Source organism: Nyctibius grandis, chromosome 2, assembly GCF_013368605.1.
Source record: "Nyctibius grandis isolate bNycGra1 chromosome 2, bNycGra1.pri, whole genome shotgun sequence".
Classification (NCBI taxonomy): domain Eukaryota; kingdom Metazoa; phylum Chordata; class Aves; order Nyctibiiformes; family Nyctibiidae; genus Nyctibius; species Nyctibius grandis.
Genome location: NC_090659.1, coordinates 87,725,051 through 87,745,820, shown reverse-complemented (window position 1 = coordinate 87,745,820; position 20,770 = coordinate 87,725,051). Strand labels below are relative to the sequence as shown.

At 38.1% G+C, this 20,770-nt stretch overlaps 1 protein-coding gene across 1 annotated transcript in view; it reads right to left on the bottom strand.

The window, feature by feature from the left end:
• The window catches only part of DIAPH3 (diaphanous related formin 3), a 277,067-nt gene that overhangs the window by 141,935 nt on the left and 114,362 nt on the right, over positions 1 to 20,770 (bottom strand). Inside the window, exons 18-20 of the mRNA XM_068421846.1 lie at positions 17,728 to 17,823; positions 16,684 to 16,778; positions 6,897 to 6,998 (exon numbers count right to left, since the gene is read on the bottom strand). Coding sequence (XP_068277947.1) covers positions 6,897 to 6,998; positions 16,684 to 16,778; positions 17,728 to 17,823 — 293 coding nt within the window. The remainder of the gene's footprint in view (positions 1 to 6,896; positions 6,999 to 16,683; positions 16,779 to 17,727; positions 17,824 to 20,770) is intronic.

The following is a 20,770-nucleotide window of genomic DNA, read 5'->3' as shown; positions in this document are numbered from 1 at the left end:
CTGGGCCCCACCTCCAGGAGGCAGTGGGTTAGTGATAAATAGGAAAGTGAGAATGACATGTATGGGATGGAATACCTCGTTGGTCAATCTTGGGTCACCTGCCCTGTTTGTTCCTCCCTGCAGGTGCGACCCCCCTTCGGCTCTTCACTCATAAGCAGTGAGGAATTTAGCAGTGACCTTGGTTTCTCTAAGACTAATTGGCCTGGTTTGGGCCAAACCAGGACACCCTTACAATTTTAATATCTCAGAAAAAAACTCAGTGAGATCTAATTAATACAAATGAACAATAATATAAGATAATCTTCAGTAATTGAATAATATACATTCAAAAAGAACTGAACAAATGTTGACTCACACATATCTATAACAGCTTTATTAAAAACAATTTGAATGAACAATGGTTTATTTTTCAGCTGTCCAGCAGTCTCTCAAATAAGTACATATTGTTTCTTTTCTCACACTATGTTTCATAAAAGGCTCTAGCCTTGCTTGCCTGAAATTAATACCACTGTATCACTGGATCACACTCCTAATTATGCTGTATTTGAGAAAGTGATCTCCATTACTTGTTTTTGTTCTTATTTTCAAGAAGTCCTACACAACTGTTAACGATGACTTAGAATAGCATTTAACTGGGACTTCCTATTTATTTACAAGATAATCTGTTGTTAAAATAGGTTTATAGGAGTTCTTGTTGAAAAACTACTCTACAAGTCATGTTTCCCAATAAACCAGTTGATCCAGAAACTTGTTTTGCTTTCTTCAACACACCTATATTTTTCTTTGTCATCCCTAAGTTCCTTTCCTGTGAACTTTAATCAGACCTCCATGGTCCAAATCCCTTTATTTCACCTGTTCTTTATACTTAAGATTACCCATGGTGGTGTTTCTCCTTTTAAGTTTCCCTCAAGAGTATATCTAAATGAACATTATTTTTTCTGAAGTTATCAGTATCTTCACTTGGCATCCAAATGGGGTCTTTTAGATGGCCTAAGCGAGAGATAAGAAAAGTAGAGCTGTCCCCAGGTGAGCCAACAGGGGACTCATGACAGAACACTGTCAGTACCTGGAGTAGGAAGTAAAAACATACTCTAATGAAGTGGAACTAAAATGATGTTAGATTAGCTCACATAGCCACGGAAAGCCTCTGTTGCTCCTCAAAAGCCACACAACTTTCCCTGAGAGTTATACTAACAGGAAAAAAACAATCAACCAAACAAAAAACCACCACCCAACCACACAGCTAAAACAGCTATGCATATTGGTTTCTGTCTCAGCTGTAACTGGACACATTGCATGGTCATCAGTATTAAAGATGGACATCATGCTATGCTACCCAGACAAAACCATTAAAGTCAAAAGGAAGCTGAAATACGAGATGACCAAATCACAGAATCAACCAGGTTGGAAGGGACCTCAGGGATCATTGAGTCCAACCGTTGCGCTGACACCACCATGTCAATTAGACCATGGCACTAAGGGCCATGTCCAGTCTTTTCTTAAACACATTCAGAGATGGTGACTTCACCACCTCCATGGGCAGCCCATTCCAATGTCTAATAACCCTTTCTGAAAAGAAATGCTTCCTAATGTCCAACATGAACTTCCCCTGGCGAAGCTTGAGGCTGTGTCCTCTTGTCCCATCGCTAGTTGCCCGGGAGAAGAGGCCGACTCCCATTTCACTACAGCCTCCCTTCAGGTAGTTGTAGACTGCAATAAGGTCACCTCTGAGCCTCCTCCAGGCTAAACAACCCCAGCTCCCTCAGCCTTTCCTCTTAGGTCAGAAATAACAGCTAGAATGGGGGACAATACAATTATGTGCAGGTAAATATGAGAAACTCTTCAACTTTTGGCAGGAAATTTTTTAGCAGGTATTTCATGGAACTGAGAGAGAAAACTGAGCAAGTGAAGCTGTCAGGGCTTCAGTAAAAGGAAACAATACCACAGCTGATAAATATACTCAAAGCTAGTAGGCCTTGGCCTTTGGAAGAAGTGATTGAGAATTTCTTACACAGAGAGGATCACTTCTTTGTACAACACAGTTTTGAAAGAGACCAACCTTTAAGAATTTCACACAATCAAGATAAGGAACTTTTGCTAGCTAGAGAGTAAGGGTGAGAAGGAAATTGAAATAGAAAAAAAATGTAAAAAATTTGTTTACATGAGGAAAATAGAAGGACAAAACCCAGCAATGAGCTCATAATCAAAAGTGGAGTACAAGGAACAGATAAACCATCAATTCTGTAACAGGGATGAAGATAAGTAAGAACATAGCTAAACATGTTTGGGTAAGAGTCATTAGTTATACTGATATAGCAGAGTGAATGTCTAAATGACAGGTGAGACGTATTCTAAAGATTATTCAATGGACCAAGTTTCGAAGTAAAAAAATTCAGAGAGAAAAAAGTTACTGCAAGCATGAATGGAAATAACAGTACATGGACAAGTGTTTCTACTTGTCCAAAAAACTGAGGAGACAAATATTTGGCAAAGACAGACAAACTAAATGCCAAACTGTTTGCATTAAGAAGAAAACGAGTTAAAAATTTTAAATCTGGCTGAGAACAAAATCTGGGATCGTCAAAAAAATGAAGATGACAAAATGTAAAAGAAAAGCAACTCCTATATGAATCAATGGACATTGTGTTGAATATTCTTATCCTACTGAAAATTTCCTCCTCAAACTTTGTCATACAAAAGAACTACCTTACACTGCTCTAACAGTGCAGGAAATTCTTTATACACGTACCTAATCCTTTTCTACAAATTCTTTGAAAAAAAAAAAAGGTATATAGCATAGTTCAGCACAAAAAGTGCAGTCAGGTAAATATTAGTTTTGTAGCTAACATACAATTGCCCAGGCCTGATTTAGAAATGTCAAACAAAAAATGTGAGGTTAAAGAAAGGCTTTATTTGTAACAATGATTTCGCAAGTCCAGTTATTTATTTCAGAAATCTCAATTGTTATTTAGTAAAAATATCTTCTTAAACTGGGATAAATCACCATGTAGTTAATACTTTTTATTTTTCTTCTTAAAAAACTATTGCTTGACATCCCAGTATTTATTTCTAATTTATTATTTCTGTGTTTCCAACTCTTCTTTCACTAAAATATTCAAAAAACTTATAAGATACATGATGTGAGTTTAATTATAATTTTCTTACAATATTCAAAACCCTACCAGTGGTTTCCAATTCACTCCTTGACTGTGAAGACCAAAAAAAGGACAAATCACAGACAAATTCAAAAAACAATGCAACAGTTCTCCAGTGTTTCATCATCTTGTTTGTGTGGTAGAAAGATACTTAATCAGTATTCTTCTTTGTCCAATTAATTTTAGCAAAATAGTTCAGTGTTTCAGTGCCTTTATCATCTCTTATGAAAAAGACTCAACAAAATAGGCTATATGGTATACCTTTGGTATAATGAAATCTTCTAGGGCAGGATAAGACTACATAAGAACAAGAGCCTTTGGAGAAAGATGTGTGAAATGCAAAGCATCACTGTTGATGGCAAACACACTGGGTTTTGTTTCAGATGAAAGCCAAATATACACCTGTACTCAGGAGCAAGACCTAAAGGGTGGTATGGCAATAGTTTGTCAATGAAAATATGTTAAACAGATGACTGCATTTGAAGTATCAGTCTAGTAACTATTATATCAACTTCACTGAAAACAAGTGAGACTGACACTACTAAATGATCTAATTCGGGGGTTGTAAAAGATGATCTTTGGAGGTCACTTTCAACCCAAACTATTTTATGATTCTCCTTAAACATGTTTATTTGATCTGATGATAGAGACTCCATCCAAAATTAGAAAAAAAATTTCTGTAAGCCAATATTTTTTTCTCAGTAGGAAAGCAGTACCTGCAAAATAAATCAATATTCCTAAATGTTTTAAGTCTTAAAGCAACATAATGCTTACACTGCGCACTGGAGAAAGCATCAGGGGAAAAACAAAAAACAAACCACAAAAAAAAACAACCTTCTGTCAACAGTTACCTACCAAGATGATCATCTAGATGAAACCCTATTCATCTCAGATAGGTCTCACATTGTAAGTATGCTGTCATATGACTACTCATTTCTAAACACGAAAATAGTCTTCACCATTAAAAAGTTTTATCAATTATATTGCTCAATATCAGTCATAATCAATAAAACCTCCAAGAAAATAATACAAAGGTTAAATTACTTCAGGAGGAAGTTTATTGCGCTGAGTAAACCATGTACAAAACATGAACCATAGTAAAACAAAATGCAATTGAATATTTAAATTTTGGCAAGCACAAGCATACTTCATCAAGAATTTGAGCAACAAAATACAACATGCAAAACAACATCAACTTAAGATAATATTGTGAAGCTAAGTTAAAGCGCTTAATGAGATGAACAGATTTAACATAGTTTTCATAAAATAGTATATGGCTGCGCACAAGCCAAAAAAGATTCCCAAAAAACAAACTTCTCAATAATAGGTGATAATATCTGTGTTCTGAGACATCAGCATGGAATATGTGAAAGAAAGAGCATACAGGAAAATAATGTAGTTTACTTAAAGAAAACCTAAAGTCTGGAAGAGAAGATAAGGGTAATAAAGGATTTATTTTACACTTACTGCTGGATGAACAGAGAACATAAAAGTGCGAAATAACTTAAAAAAAGAAGAGGATAATTGCAGAAAACACAAAAGCAACCCATAGAGTCTCCAAAAAAAAAAAAACAAACCCCAAGCCACACTCATGAAGGGAACCTGAACTGTTTAAAGTCATGCCCTCAATGTCTTTAAGCCAACAACAAAGTTAATTAACTTTGATTGAAGTAAAACATACAATACTGTAACAGTCACAGCATGCCAGTATCTCAGTAAGGGTCTAGCTGTTTCTTTCAGAGTATCAAATCTTGACTTTGAATTCAAAGCCAGAAGGATAAAAGAAGGTTTTAGATATAAAGTTTTTATTATCACACAAGTAGTAATTATCCGTTTATTCACTACTTAGGCTCTTCCTTAGCAGTCAAATAGTTCAGTCTTTACCTTAAGCAAAACCTTAAAGAAAATTAACATGTTTTCTCCAAATTCTCTGAAATACCATAATTGCAAGACACTACTCACCTGAAAGATAAACCTGAAAGTCTTGTATTAAGTTTTATTCTCCTCATTTGAAAAGAATAGCAAAAAGTGAGGCATAAAACACCAATTTTAAGGAAAAAAAAACAAAACAATAGCTATACTGAAAAGAGTCATATTTGTGCCAACAGCTGTTAAAGAAATGAGTAGAAATTCTCAGCCCACTCCCCAGCCAGAATAAAACAAAAGATGTAAGAGAGGCTGATGGAGATTAAAGAACCCTGATGAAAAGCAAATGTGTAAGATTCCATATTCAAAAAGTAAAAAAACCTGACATTCAAAACTTGCCCCCTCCAAGAGAAATGAAAAATGTTTCTTCTTAAAAACTGATTGTAGCTTGTTCTCTCAGGTCATCCCTACTAGATGCATAGAAGGTGTGTGACACTAGAAAAATTGTGCCTAATGACAGTGTTTGGTTTTGCTGGGTTTTTTTAATGCTTTACATGGAAAACTAGGGAAAGCTCACACTTGCACTGTTAGTGGGAATCTGGTTGTTCCTTCAGAAGTCAAACATGCACAATGACTGTTACTCTTGTTAAAGATGGATCAAAAATGAACAGCAGCAACAGCTTTCAGCAAAAGGACGACTTCAGAACTAGGTTTTTTTTACAAGTACCTATACTCAAAGATGACTGCCTATGTCACATCTGTAACCGGCACCAATTCAATGCAGTGGTGTTTCCTAACCCGACCACCATTCTTGAGTTGATTCAGAATAGTGATCGGTGCTCTTATATCCCACACCTGTACTCCAGCTGTTCCAATATTTAAGTACAGGTATTTGATATCCACACAGATAACTACGAACAGCTACCAACAGTAAGTGACTACTGGTACAAAGACATGATACTCCTTTTCCTGAAGCCCACAGATACATCTAAAAGACTTATTTCCTCCCAGGGAAATCCCCCCAAACAAAGCTAACAATGACCATCTTAGCTTGAAACACTAGGAGTAGACAAAAAGAAATAAAAAAAAAAAAAAAAAAAGAAATCAAATACATATATAGTTATATGCACCCAGGAAAAGAAATAGCATTATTCTGTGTTTGTCTGGATGAAATAATTAACAACTATGAATTATAAGCTATTATTAATTATATCCAAACTATATTACCACAAAAAGCATCAACTGCCAGCACTGAATTAGCAGTATTTTCTTTTCTCTCTTCCATTCTTCCTTTGTTAATTCAACCTGGGAAATATTATAAACTTATCTTCCCACTGGGAATGGAAAAAGTGACTACAAGTACTGTTGGCAGAACTTACTATAAAACATAGGAGGAAGGAGGCAGAATAGGTTAATATAGTGATAACTACAGTATTGTCTTCTCATTTACATGGAGAATAGAAAGAAAAACATAAGTGTAGAAAACTTCATTGAAAAAGTTAAGATTTATTAATGCAAACGAAAGTAAAGCCAAACTAATTTAGCTATGGAAATTCAAAAATAATTCCATATCTCCCAGTGAAACTTTGCCACAGAAAATAGCACTCTTTTTTTTTTTTTTTTTGTAAACTAAATTACTTTTTTAAAGAAAGAGACTCCCAAATGATTCCAACAGTAATATTCCAACAATCAAGCCTTCCACATCCATGGAGATGTCCACTAAAAGTCCAATTAAAAGGCAGTACTTGCACTTTTCTCCAGGTCTGGAACTTCTTCATAAATTTGGAAGAAGTAGCTGATATTGTTTCTATAATATTATATTAAAACTATATTTCAAGAAAGGACAAAAAAAAGTTATAACAAAACAGAACTCACCACAACTCCAAACTGCTCCGGCTCAGACAAATTATTGTACTCGTTCTTGAACTTGGACAATGCATTCAATTGTTCTTGTTCAGGAAGATGTTTTATTAAATTCTATCAAGAAAAATAAAATAGGCTTAAAAATCTCAGATTCTACGTTTCTTGCATTATTGCAGGCAAATGGTATTACATATGCATCATTACCATACACTCCAAAGACAACACTCCTCCTTGAAGACAGTAGAATGTAAATTAGCAACACACAAATTAACGTAACCAAGTGTAAAAAGCAAATGATTAAATACTGCTAGCTAGCACCTTTACTGATTCCACGAACATTTCTGTTGTCTTTTTTTAAACATTATTTTTAAAGAAAGAATATGCTTCATAGGCACTATGCAAACAGAACACCAAGAAGCAAATAAGAATGCAGAATAAGAATTTCAAGTGTAACACATCCAACTAAAGGATGGCAAGAATTATTAATGCTAGACAAAAAGTATTTTGAAAATGGATAATTTATTTCCTAGTATTTCAAAACAAAAGCTTAAACCCATTCAACACTACTTAACCTGAAAACTTGCCAGAAGTAGGAATTCAGAGGTGGGACTCAGCTTCAGCTGAATTCGGGAGTCCATATGGGGAGCTTGGACACTCACACGTGAACGTCTTGTGAACACAGGTAAGGGAATCTAAACATGTCACCTTCATCTGATCATCTGAAGAGTCCTCAGATGCCCTGGAGCTTCCTGAACACTTAGATACCTATATTTACATATAGACACCTACCTTTGGGCACCTGAATCCCACTCTAATTACAGTCAGCTAGGTTGGCTAAAAATGGCTACTTTGAGGTTCTGGAAGTAGAGAGCATCTCAGACATTAAATTATGGTATATACTTTCAGTAGCTCAGTTCTGTCCCTTCCTAAGATGACTACTATAACTACCAGGCAACAGTCAGGGTCCCTGTAGCCTGCTCTCTTTCTCAACTTACAACTCTTGTGCTCCTGGTTACCCAGTGGCTAAGCTTCCATAATAGTAAGAAAACAACAGAAAGATTGTGTTCTTTCTTAAAACACTCACTGGTCTACTGATAAGACCGCTCTTCTGAGATGAAATATTCAATCCTTCTAACACTGAATCAGCTCTAGCAAACACACCCTAGCATTTCCCCATTACTCAGCAGAAAAGGCAGACACTTCAGTTAAGTCAAAGTCTGTTTTATTACTCTCCAAGTAAATAGCTTTGATGATATACAATCAACAGAAAAGAATTTACTTAAATTAGTGAATAGGATCTCCATCTGAAAGTCTTAAAAAAAACCCCTGATTTTATCCACAAAAGATCATAATTTCTTCTTCTACAGGAAATTTACCCAGTTAGGATACACAAATTATCTCTCTGGAGCCAGAGAGATAAAAAGTTATAGCTACGCTTTGCTTAACATACTTCCCTAATTTAAAAAGAAAGAATTAAACTCTTTAACTAGTACCCCAAAAATATCCCTAAAACCAGTACTCAACTCGGTGCCTCTACGTTGTCTTCAGAAGCTGTATTAGCTTGTTCAAAGTTAGCCCCAGGTGTTGCAATAGCACCCTTGGATCACAGTATAGATATTCCTCTTGTTAAAGTATGAAAATGCTAGATTTCTAAATAAAGAACAGATGTATCCAAAGTGTTAAAGTTTTTTAAAAGCAGCTTGAATATTTTGTTTAATACTACTACTTTTAATTTTTCATACTCAATCTCTTAGCTCTTGTAACAACTATCATTTTCGGGTAGTTTAGCATTTATCAAAACTTTTTTCTAATGGATAAAAAGACCTAGACAGTCCTTTATCACTTTTTGTTTTAGTGTAAAAATAGTTACTATTTTAAGAACTGAAACCCTACTTTCATTCTAAGGATTACAATACGCAATTTGTTTTACAATATTTTGTGATATCCAAAGTAAGGACAATGTAGTTTATCAAGAAAGTGAAGTCAGCAAATCACAGAATGGTTAGAGTTGGAAGGGACCTCTGGAGATCATCTAGTCCAACTCCACGCTAAAGCAGGTTGACCTGGAGGAGGTTGCATAGGTTCACGTCCAGAAGGGTTTTGAATATCTCCAGAGAAGGAGACTCCACAGCCTTCCTGGGCCACCTGTTCCAGCACTGTCACCCTCATAGGAAAGAAGTCTTTCGTCATGTTTCGATGGAACTTCCCATGTTTCAGTTTGTGCCTGTTGCCCATTGTCCTGTTGCTGGGCACCACTGAGAAGAGTCTGGCCCCATCCTCTTGACAACAACCCTTAAGGTATCTGTAAGTATTGATAAGATCCCCCCTCAGTCTTCTCTTCTCCAGGCTGAACAGACCTGGCTCTCTCAGCCTCTCCTCATAAGAAAGGTGCTCCAGTCCTCTGATCATCTTTGCAGCCCTCCGCTGGACTCTCTCCAGTAGTTCCTTATCTTTCTTGAACTGGGGGGCTCAGAACTGGACACAGTACTTCAGGTGTGGCCTCACTAGGGCAGTGTAAAGGGGGAGGATAACCTCCTTCGACCTGTTGGCCACACTCTTCCTAATGCACCCCAGGATACCATAGGACTTCTTGGCCACAAGGGCACATTACAGGCTCATGGTGAACTTGTTGTCCACCAGAACTCCCAGGTCTTTCTCTGCAGAGCTGCTTTCCAGAAGGTCAACACCTAACCTGTACTGGTGCATGGGGCTATTCCTCCCTAGGTGCAGGACCCTACACTTGCCTTTGTTGAATTTCATTAGGTTCCTCTCTGCCCAGCTCTCTAGCTTGTCCAGGTCTCACTGAATGGCAGCACAGCCTTCTGGTGTATCGGCCACTCCTCCCAGTTTTGTGCCATCAGCAAACTTGCTGAGGGTACACTCTGTCCCTTCATCCAGTACACTGATGAGTAAGTTGAACAAGACTGGACCCAGTACCGACCCCTGGAGAATACCACTAGCTACAGGCCTCCAACTAGACTCAGCACCGCTGATCACAACCCTCTGAGCTCTGCCATTCAGCCACTTCTCAATCCACCTCACTGTCCACTCATCTAACCCACACTTCCTGAGATTTCCTATGAGGATGTTATGGGAGACAGTGTCAAAAGCCTTGCTGAAGTCAACGTAGACAACATCCACTGCTCTCCCTTCATCTACCCAGCCAGTCATGTCCTCATAGAAGGCCATCAGATTGGTCATCAGATTGGTTAAGCATGATTTCCCCTTGGTGCATCCATATTGATAACCTTCTTTTCCTCCACATGCTTAGAGATGGCATCCAGAATGAGCTGTTCCATCACCTTTCCAGGCATGGAGGTGAGGCTGACTGGCCTGTAGTTGCCTAGGTTCTCCTTCTTGCCCTTTTTGAAGACTGGAATGACATTGGCCTTCCTTCAGTCCTCAGGCACCTCTCCTGTTCTCCATGGCCTTTCAAAGATGATGGAGAGTGGCTTGGCAATAACATCTGCCAGCTCCCTAAGGGCTTGTGGATGCATCCAATTGGGGCCCATAGATTTGTGGGTGTCCAGTTTGTCTAAATGATCTCTAACTTGATCCTCCTCAATCAAGGGAAAGTCTTCCTTTCTCCACACTTTCTCTCTTACCTCCAGGGTCTGGGATTCTTGAACGCCAGCCTTAGCAGTAAAGACTGAGGCAAAGGTGGCATTCAGTAACTCTGCCTTCTCTGTATCCTCTGTAACTCGAGGCACCCTCCTCATTCAGCAGCAGGCCCACATTTCCCCTAGTCTTCCTTTTTCTGCTGAGGTACTTGAAGAAGTCCTTCTTGTTGTCCTTGATGTTCCTTGCCAGATTTAATTCCAGGTGAGCCTTAGCCTTCTTTGTCTCATCCCTGCATGCTCTGACAACCTTCCTATATTCCTCCCAAGTGGCCTGTCTTTTTTTCCACATTCCATAAACTTCCTTATTCCATTTGAGTTTTGCCAGACGCTCATTGCTCTTCCATGCAGGTCTCCTGCCCCCTTTGCTTGATTTCTTACTCATAGGAATGCACCGATCTTGAGCTTGGAGGAAGTGATGCTTGAATGTTAACCAGCTCTCTTGGACCCTCGTACCTTCTAGAGCCCTAACCCATGGGATACCCTCAAGTAGGTCCTTGAAGAGGCCAAAATCAGCTCTCCTGAAGTCCAGGGTTTTAATTCTACTTACTGCCCTGACTCCTCCACGCAGGATCCTGAACTCCACCAGCTTGTGGTCACTGCAGCCAAGGCTGCCCCCAACCTTCACATCCCCAACCAGACCTTCTTTATTTCACAGAATCACAGAATGTTAGGGATTGGAAGGGACCTCGAAAGATCATCTAGTCCAATCCCCCTGCCAGAGCAGGATTGCCTAGATCATATCACACAGGAACGCATCCAGGCGGGTTTTGAATGTCTCCAGAGAAGGAGACTCCACAACCTCTCTGGGCAGCCTGGTCCAGTGTTCGGTTACCCTCACCATAAAGAAGCTTTTCCTCATATTTATGTGGAACCTTCTGTGTTCCAGCTTGCACCCATTGCCCCTTGTCCTGTCAAGGGATGTCACTGAGAAGAGCCTGGCTCCATCCTCATGACACTTGCCCTTTACATATTTAAAAACATTCATGAGGTCACCCCTCAGTCTCCTCTTCTCTAAGATAAAGAGACCCAGCTCCCTCAGCCTCTCCTCATAAGGGAGATGTTCCACCCCCTTAATCATCTTCGTGGCTCTGCGCTGGACTCTCTCTAGCAGTTCCCTGTCCTTCTTGAACTGAGGGGCCCAGAACTGGACACAATACTCCAGATGCAGCCTCCCCAGGGCAGAGTAGAGGGGGAGGAGAACCTCTCTTGACCTGCTAACCACACCCCTTCTAATACACCCCAGGATGCCATTGGCCTTCTTGGCCACAAGGGCACACTGCTGGCTCATGGTCATCCTGTTGTCCACTAGGACCCCCAGGTCCCTTTCCCCTACGCTGCTCTCCAACAGGTCTGCCCCCAACTTGTACTGGTACATGGGCTTGTTCTTGCCCAGATGCAGGACTCTACACTTGCCCTTGTTATATTTCATTAAGTTTCTCCCCGCCCAACTCTCCAGCCTGTCTAGGTCCCTCTGAATGGCTGCGCAGCCTTCCTGTGTGTCAGCCACTCCTCCCAGTTTGGTGGGAGGAGTGGCTGACACACAGCCTCCTTTCTTAGCAAAAGGTTCAGCAGCACACCTCTCCTTGTTGGTTCCTCCACCACCTGTGTCAAAAAGTTATTGTCAATGCTCTGCAGGAACCTCCGGGACTGTGGGTGCCTAGCTGTGTTGTCTTTCCAGCAGATATCAGGGTTACTGAACTCCCCCATGAGAACCAGGGCCTGCAATCATGAGGCTACTTCCACCTGTCTGTAGAAGGCCTCATCTACTTTCTCTTCCTGATCAGGTGGCCTGTAGTAAAAACCCACAACAGTGTCACCTGTATTAGCCTGACCCTTAATTCTTACCCATAAGCTCTCAACTGGTTCTTCATCCATCCCTAGGCAGAGCTCGACACATTCCAGTTGCTCTCTCACATAAAGGGCAACATCACCTCCTCGCCTTGCTGGCTTGTCCTTCCTAAAAATTACATAGCCATCCATGACAGCATTCCAGTCATATGAGCTATCCCACCATGTCTCTGCGATTGCAATGAAATCATGGCCCTGTGACCACACACAGATCTCTCATTCTTCCTGTTTGTAAGAAAAGCTAGACTTACAAGCAAAGGTCTAAATAAACAAAAGGAAGAGTAAAATAAAGAGTAGACTGCTTCAACATACTGTCCATGCTCAAATAAAGATTTTGGTAGGGAAAAAAAAACTATTAAAAATGTATGAATGATGATGCTTAAAATGATGATGCTTAAAATAATAATGCAAACTTAAATTTAATGGAGCTTGATTTTGGACACAGTCAGACTGATTTTCAGAATGAAGAATTTATGACAGTAGTCATATATATCTTTACCATTATTACATTTGGAAAATATTTTTGTAAAAAAAGACTATATTTAGTAATTATGGATTAAGATGTCCAGCACTGAATCAGTAACATTGAGCAAAAATGAAAGAGAACAGAATGTAAAAAGATACATTTTAAATTAGAAAAATTTAAATTAGAAAAATTAGAAATTTATAACCCACTTATTTCTTGTCTTGATATACATCTCTATAACCAGCTCTAAACATACTACAATTCCTTAATCTTTACTGAGATTAAAATGTTAGTTTGATGTTAAAGTAATTTTCACATGTAGAAACTGACCACAAAACTCTTTCAAAAAAGAGAAACAGTCGATCATTGTATGAATCTTTTCAATATCGAGCATCAGAATTAAAAAAAAAAAAAAAAAAGCAGCAGCTGATATCAGAGCAGCTTTATGGTGTTCAGATAAAGCTTTTGAATTGCTAGAGATGAAACATTTTGAACGTGAAACAGAGAATAAGCAGGAGAAAGAATTTTGACTAAGTCACAAGAAACTTTCCAATAATTAGTCAATGACTATTTGGATTAAAACATGACTTTTGGAGTTTTTACATCTTTAAGAACTAGATTTAATTTCTAACTGGAGAAAGCGAGGAGCGGGGGTAGAGGCAAGGGAGGGGTACATTTTACTTCTGAAGCATAACAAAAGAGTAGGATTAAGGACAACTTCAGAAACTGTGGCATTAGGATACACGGAACAATATTTAAAGCTACAGAGAAAAAAATGGCGAAGGCAAGAAATTTCTAGAAAGAAGAAATACAATAATATCTAAGGTACTTTATATAAATAAATAAATAAATATAGCCATATGCTTGCAAACCTATGTATGCTTTTGCTCTTCTCAGAATCATGAAATAGAGAGGACTACATTTTTATAGCATGACCATAACCCATACTTGTGAAGGTTTTTAAAGGTAGAAATAGAGACATACAGCTGGATAGTTCAATTTATTTAGTAACCTAAGCATATGTGAAGTTGGATACCAAATTTTGAAGCAATGAGGCACATTATTCTACCACTTCCAAAGGAAGATGGATGTCTTAAGTGCTTTTTCGAGTTTCAGCTCAGATGTCCCCTTTTCAAAGTTATTACAAGGTTGTTCTACTGAAAACAAAGAGACTTGGATTAAACCATTTGATATAGATGATTACATCTGAACTTGCAAATTAAATTTGGAGCCTAAGTTCTACTGAATTTTCCATTTGATTTAGGCCTGCAAGTGTTTAATCACTTTGCAAAAAAAAAAATGCAATCTATACTTTTGAGTCATCTATATGCTTAAAAAAAACCCAATACGTGGGACCTGCCATCCTCTAACAGTATTCCTTGTTATATATATGACTGTGTTCATACAGGATACTGTGAGCATTATCACTTGTATTCTACTACACTGACTTTCACTCAATCACACCAGCTGTCCTCTTATAGGACATTATTCCTCACCTCACATTTGGCTCTTCAACTTCTCTTATCCTTTTCTTAAAGAACATTGTACCCTCCCCTCCAAAAGCAAACACAAAAAGATTCAATCATTGCCAAAAATACTTTAGACTCAATTCTGATGCCAAGAACTGTAGAGAGGTTACTGGATACACTGACTTTCAATATACTCCACTGTTAATACCAATTAAGAGAGTCACAAGATTATCAGCATAGTGTCAAAAAAGTATCTCCTATTATTGTTAAACATGCCTATTGCATAGAGAATAAAATGGAGCTAGGTTGTGTTAGCTGGTTTAAATCTACAGAAAAGTAGGCATTCTTTATATCAAGGTACATACCATTGAAATGGAAATAATAGTCCACAAAAGAAATTAAAAAGAAAAAAAAGTAAACGATTCTCACTAAAAGTAAAGATTTTTTTCTTAGGTTATTGCAATTGATGGAATATTTACCACACGTTCACATAAAAGTATGCCATTAATTAACTACCCTTAATGGTTTGATGATCTTTTTCCCCTGAGCCTAGATAAAAAAAATGTTTTGCCTTCTTTAAATAATACATGTAGAAATTATCAAGATGCCAGATTTTCATAATATTTGATATATAATAATTATTTTATATATATATTATATATGAATATATAATAATTACTTAGTATATACAGGTTGCTTGCGGATATTGTTCAGGTCCTAATTTCATTAACAAGCTTTCACAGTCAACACATTTTCACAGCTGAAAAACAGCACTAAGGTCAAATAGAATGAGAGAGAGCCTCAGAGCAAGCACGGACTACTCAAGAGAGAGTTCAAGCTGAACATAACAGCAATTCCATCTCTCAGCTTTTCATGCTGTTTTAGAGAACATTGACTGTTATTCCAAATAAAATAAAACAGATACACCTCATGCATCTTTTGAGTATGAAGAAAACCTTGAAAAAGAAAAGTGATGTAAGTGCAAACTAGAATCAACAAACAGCTTAGAGGTGTAAACTGCTCTCTTCATCCTAATAACCTTAAAGTAATAGTTTCAGTGCCAAAGTTAACTGCATCATTGAACGAAATAATGAGAATTATACAATGACTATATATAGTGTCACTGGAGATGATGGCTCATGTTTGTTCCTTCAAGTATTTCTTAAGAGAAACATCTCATTCTTCAAATTAATCAGTAGACAAGCTCCTTTTAAAGGAAAGTGAAGTCCAAATAGCTCAACAGAGTCTAAAGATCTTTGAAATCCAAGTGACAAGAAGTGAGGGCCAAACTGCATGCAGGAAGAAAAGGAGAATGCTGGACATTGTACGGCTTCCTCATTAGGACCTTATTTTGACATTCCAGTATGGTGGAAATTTATTTTGCAAGCAAAGGACACAAATATAAATTTGCCTTGTTTTGACCTTTGAATACAAATTGCTATGTGTTGCAGTAGGAGTTACACATTTGAATCTCAAAGAGCCTTAATGTTACAACTCATTTTATGACTCTCTATTACCTGTATTATTTCTTCACTAATCAACATTCTTGAAAAAAGCATACGTTTCTAAAAATCTAACTTCATCTTTCTTGGATGTTTCAGTAGGGACTGTTACCCATGTCTCTAACACACTTTCAAGTATGCTGTAGAATCAGCTATCTACATCCTCCATAAGTGAAACCTATGCCACATTACTAGTAAATTGATAATAATTACAATTTGACATTTTTGATCCACAACAGCAAAAATATGAAGTTCATCACAGCATGTAGGAGTCCTGTCCAAAAGACAGACAGTCTTGCTCTAAAGACATATCTTTGCAAAGCTAATGGATGCCCATCAAGGTAACTGGGGGTCACGGCACATGACAGGCTAGGAGAGGCTGAGAGAAGTGGGTTTGTTGAACTGTAAGAAAACAAGCCTCAGGGGAGCCTAATGTGGTCTTCAGGTACTCAGCTGGAGGGTATACAGAAGATGTAATTAGGTTCCTCTCCAGCTGGAGGGTACAGAGAGGATTCAATTAGGTTCCTCTTGGAGGTGCATAGCAGAAGGACAAGGTCACAAGTTGCAACAATGAAAATTCCCGTTAGATAAACAAGAAAAAGTTTCTCATCACAAGGGTAGTTCAGCACTGGAAAAGGTGTCCAGAAAGGCTATGAAGTCTCTAGTCATAGAGATATTAAAAATTAATGGGAAAAGGCACTGAGCAATCTGCTCTAGTTGACCTGGCTTTGAGAAGGGGCTTTGATCAAATGACCTCCACACAGAAAAATAAAAAAGATTCTTGCAGTTATTTATTAGCCAAAAGTTTATCTTAAGAGGCTTTGTAGCTACAGGTTTCTATTTCATGCAAAGCTTACCTTGAAATATTGGTATTTTAAGTGTCATTTTCCTTACCTGAATCATGGACTCTGACAGCTGTGTTTCGTCTACTTCCAATATCATAATTTTGATTTCCTCATAAGACACTCGGAAAGAGCCAAGGAAAATTGCTAAAACAAAGATTCAACACGTAATGAAGAAAGCAAGACAACAAGTCTTTTTTCTACTTACAAAACACCAATTAAACAGGTTATAGCATCAACAGGTTAACAAACACTATGCAAAATAATATAGATAAGATATAACAATTATAAATGTATTTTTAATTACTGTTCTCCTACAATTCCAGCCTTCTCGATCCATTTGTTACGCACAACATCAAGAATCACAGAAGACCTCCGTATGCAGCCAGTGACAAGTTTACTATGCAGGATAATCATTGCCGTTATAGTATTTTGTGCTGAGGTGAGAACTACACCTTTTTCTTCAATGGTCTTGTCAGACCTTTCTCATAAAAAAGCATCATGAGAAGCCAAAACCATATAAACAGTTAAAAAACAAAATGCTTTTATAAAAACTGTTTATTTGTTCACTATAATCCCATCATTTCCTATTTTATCTCTGCTGGCATTTAGGAACCTATTCTTCATAGAACTCCTCTCCGATAAAACTTTATCATCTTTATTTGCATATTATTGCATAATACTGATATTGCCTTCTTTCTGTAAAGTACATGAAAGATGACTAGAGATGTTGTAGACATTATTGTCCTTTTTTGCTGGAGAGGAGTGGAGACGCAGGCAGTATTCCCTGATGAATATGTTGAAATATAGATAGATAATTAGATACATAGCTGTATGCTTCAACTTCAATATATACAGAAGAGAATAATTTCAGTCTTACACAAGGAGTAACCTTTAATTGTTTTCTGGGTCTTTTTAAATGTGTTTCAGTTCATATCCACTCACATGTTTGGGCTTAACACCAATTACTGCACATACGCACATATTCTCACATGCTTTAGAGAAAAAGTGGTTATAAGGCAATCAGACGATAGAAAGACATTTTTATGGAACATTTATACAACGTTACTCTATCATAAAAACTGAATCAACTTACACAGATTTTGTGCAATCTTTGGGTCCAAAACTTTTAATTCTTTGATTCGTTTCTTAATGGATTTCTTTTCTTCAAAGTCCTCCTCCTCTTTTTTTACTGCTAAAGCAAACACAAATGTACTCATTGTTAATTCTTAATATTTAGAGAAAACATTAATGAATTCAGAAAACATTTGCTAACAAGTGTAGTCAATTCACAAATAAAAGAACATCTCATAGAATACAAAGACAAAATTACAACGGTTTTGCATTTATTGCTTGTATTCTCAAAATTTTTGCTCTTCAGTCAAACTTGTCAGCATGTTAGCCTTCTAGAACAAGATTTTTTTTAACATAGAGAATATGAATAAAGATGCTAATGTTAATTGTACGACTGGTCTGAGGTCATGAAAGTCATACTTAAAATACCATGCAACACACTTCAGTCAGCCTGGCCAGGTTAGCATTCTGAATTGGATTTTAAAAATAACAAATCTTAAAGAAGATATGTCAATATGTCTCAACATTGAGCAATAAAGAACCAAACCAAAATTTAAGTGCTTCACATATTTGAGAGTAGAAAATATGTTGTAATAAAAGTATATGCTACTGGCTTCAGAAGGAGATGGATATAGATGTCAAGACTTGTCAAGAAGATACAGGATTAAAATTTCTAGCTCACTGATTATTCTTAACAAAACTAGATCTAACATAAATTATTAGGAGGATTTCCCTAAGTTAAAATTACTTCTGTAAATTTTAAGAGAGATGTTTGAGATCTGTGTTAGGCTGGACAGGCTCAGAGCAACCTGATCTAGATGAAGATGTCCTTGCTCATTGCAGAGGGGGTTGGACTAGATGACCTATAAAGGTCCCTTCTAACCCAAACTATTCTATGATTCCTAAAAAATGTTTTTCTAAGCAAAATAAATTTGGCCTAGGATTGGGACACAGACTAGATGACCTCTTGAGGTCTTTGAGCTTTGTTGTCTAGGATACTACCAAAGGCATAAGAACTTAAAGATCTCACATAGGGTTTGAAGGAAATGGATTCTAGTCCCTTCTGAGTTAGTGGAAACACAAATTTGAATAATCTTCTAAATCACTTTTAATACTCTACACCTGCTAGGCAGCATGATGCTCCTCGTAAGGACATGCCACAGTGCAGAAAAGAACCTGGTATTCTGAAAAATGAAATCACTGAGCTAAGACATAAAGCAGCGCTTGGAAGAAGAACTGATACCCAGGGTTCCTGCTAATGGGTTACAAAGCCACAATCCTCCTCTTTTGTCTTTTTCCCTAACCTACCCACAACAACCAGTTGGCCTTAAATTTCTTTTAGCACAGATTTAACAGAAAGGCTAGCATTCTGCTGTCCCAGTAAAAATGACACAGTCTGCTTACTACACATGCGAAAGACAAAGAAGCAGGTTTTAACCACCTTTTGCGAGAACTCAATACCCCACGTTCAAAAGGAACAGAATGACATTTGAGTTACTGGATAAAAAGGAGCTTCACTTTTTTCTGGTTATGCTTTAAGAAGAGCCCCTACTGAATCCAGAAGGGCATGTCAGGGTCTATGGATCTCAGGATCATGCAACTATTTCCTCCTGCAGTTACACACCTTAATGGACCTCTCAAATTTCTTATCGCCTACATGCTGAAAACAGTCATTTTAAAAGATCATTTTGAGTTACCTGTCTTATCAATGCTAGAATTGCAGATTGCACTGGAAGACCTGGGTATCTCTGTAGCACAGGTTCCATGTCATCTTCATGTCTTACTCATCTGAATCATAAGAGTCCTGCATCTGGGCAAGAACAACCCCATGTACCAGTACAAGTTGGGGGCAGACCTGTTAGAGAGCAGCATAGGGGAAAGGGACCTGGGGGTCCTAGTGGACAACAGGATGACCATGAGCCAGCAGTGTGCCCTTGTGGCCAAGAAGGCCAATGGCATCCTGGGGTGGATTAGAAGGGGTGTGGGTAGCAGGTCGAGAGAGGTTCTCCTCCCCCTCTACTCTGCCCTGGGGAGGCCGCATCTGGAATATTGTGTCCAGTTCTGGGCCCCTCAGTTCAAGAAGGACAGGGAACTGCTAGAGAGAGTCCAGCGCAGAGCCATGAAGATGATTAAGGGGGTGGAACATCTCCCTTATGAGGAGAGGCTGAGGGAGCTGGGTCTCTTTAGCTTAGAGAAGAGGAGACTGAGGGGTGACCTCATTAATGTTTATAAATATGTAAAGGGCAAGTGTCATGAGGATGGAGCCAGGCTCTTCTCAGTGACATCCCTTGACAGGACAAGGGGCAATGGGTGCAAGCTGGAACACAGGAGGTTCCACATAAATTTGAGGAAAAACTTCTTTACGGTGAGGGTGACTGAACACTGGAACAGGCTGCCCAGAGAGGTTGTGGAGTCTCCTTCTCTGGAGACATTCAAAACCCGCCTGGACGCGTTCCTGTGTGATATGATCTAGGCAATCCTGCTCTGGCAGGGGGATTGGACTAGATGATCTTTCGAGGTCCCTTCCAATCCCTAACATTCTGTGATTCTGTGATTCTATGAAAATACTGTAATGCTTTATGGCTACCTTGGAACTTTGCAAATCATCACTTTACAGGAAATAAAATAATTTCCTTAATAGTCGCAATAAAAAAGTGAAATTATCTGAATTTATTAACTGACTTAAACTTGCCCTGGCAGCCTTAAACTAGATACTAATAAGGGCTGAAATAGAAAAAATACAAATGTTTGCCTTTTCCAACACTAGAAAGCAATATTTAGGCATTGCAAGTCTTATAACAGAGATAATACACAGATACACAAATAAAAAAATCAGCAGTTAAACACCTACTAGTTTAACTCCCAACTTTCAAATCAAGAAACAATGCTGCAAAATGAACTGGCTAATTCCCTCTGGAATTTTTACCCAGACGAGGGTTATGTACAATGTTACAGCAATACTTAAGGCATCACAATCCTAATGAAAAATGTATAAGCATAGAACACATTTACTTTAGGAACTCATGCAGGAATTGTATGCAGAGTTATACAATTATGCAACAAAC